At 34.6% G+C, this 970-nt stretch overlaps 1 protein-coding gene across 1 annotated transcript in view; it reads left to right on the top strand.

Moving 5' to 3' along the window:
* The first annotated feature begins 404 nt into the window (after positions 1-404).
* LOC109878706 (thrombospondin-1-like) overlaps positions 405-970 on the top strand; it is a 22,076-nt gene continuing 21,510 nt past the window's right edge. Inside the window, exons 1-2 of the mRNA XM_031836822.1 lie at positions 405-604; positions 895-970. The exon at positions 895-970 is cut by the window's right edge and continues 6 nt beyond it. Of these exons, the coding sequence (XP_031692682.1) occupies positions 913-970 (58 nt within the window). The 5' untranslated portion in view covers positions 405-604; positions 895-912. The remainder of the gene's footprint in view (positions 605-894) is intronic.

Below are 970 nucleotides of genomic sequence, written 5' to 3'. Positions count from 1 at the left end.
CTCTATTTTCGCTCAACTTTTCACATAGATGTACAGCAGTCTGGTGATAAAGACACATGTGCATGACTTGCCACTTGGCCAGAAAACTTGATTGATAATGGCAATTCTGTGATTGAGAATTAAAACAATATTTATCAAACATGCGCAAAAGGTTCAAAGATAGAGAGGTGGATTTTTGTTATAAAACGAGAACATTTCAGACTGGTGTGTGAGACAATAACCGGAAACGATGTTCTATTAAGTGTGGATCCAGTCATGGAATTTGGCCTCTGGAATGTGGCGCTTTTTTTTCTCCCCCTCTCACCAGAAGCTCGTCCCTTTTTCCTTCTACCATCCGATTGGGCGAGACGCGTTCTTAGGAATGTCATGAAACTATTTAAATAGCACTTTGTCCCCTGGTTTACAGTTAAGTTCTAGCGTCCGATACCGGAGAGAATTACTATTAAATTAAAAGCAACAAAAGAAACAACATTTCTGCGTATTAAATCAGAACCCATTCCGTTAAAAAAAAAAGATAAAGAAACGCTTGAATCTTGTGGATTATTATTGGATTTCAATTTCTATTTGGATTTGACTGTTTCTCTCTGCTCTTTTCATTCAACAGGTGGGTTAACAATATTTCGATTTTCTTTCAAGGAATCTATCCAAATATATATATTTTTATTATTATATTCTATTATAAATAAATCATGTGACATAATAAAGTGTGAAATAATAATGTGTTTTGATGATTGTTTATTTAGATGTTTAAACATGTATTTTATGTATAAATATGAATATAATATATGACATTTAGCAGACGCTTTTATCCAAAGCGACTTGCAGTCATGTGTGCGCATACATGAACTTTTGTGAAAAGTGGACCTTTGACGTTTCTATGTTTATTTATCACAGGTAAAAACCAGTTTCACCATGAAGTTGACAGGAATCTTTCTGCTATTGATGCTTTGGACCTGCGAGAGCGTACGAG

This window comes from Oncorhynchus kisutch, linkage group LG12 (assembly GCF_002021735.2).
Source record: "Oncorhynchus kisutch isolate 150728-3 linkage group LG12, Okis_V2, whole genome shotgun sequence".
NCBI classification, from domain to species: Eukaryota; Metazoa; Chordata; class Actinopteri; order Salmoniformes; family Salmonidae; genus Oncorhynchus; species Oncorhynchus kisutch.
Note: the sequence above shows the minus strand (reverse complement) of the source record. Positions and strands in the feature narration are given on the sequence as shown.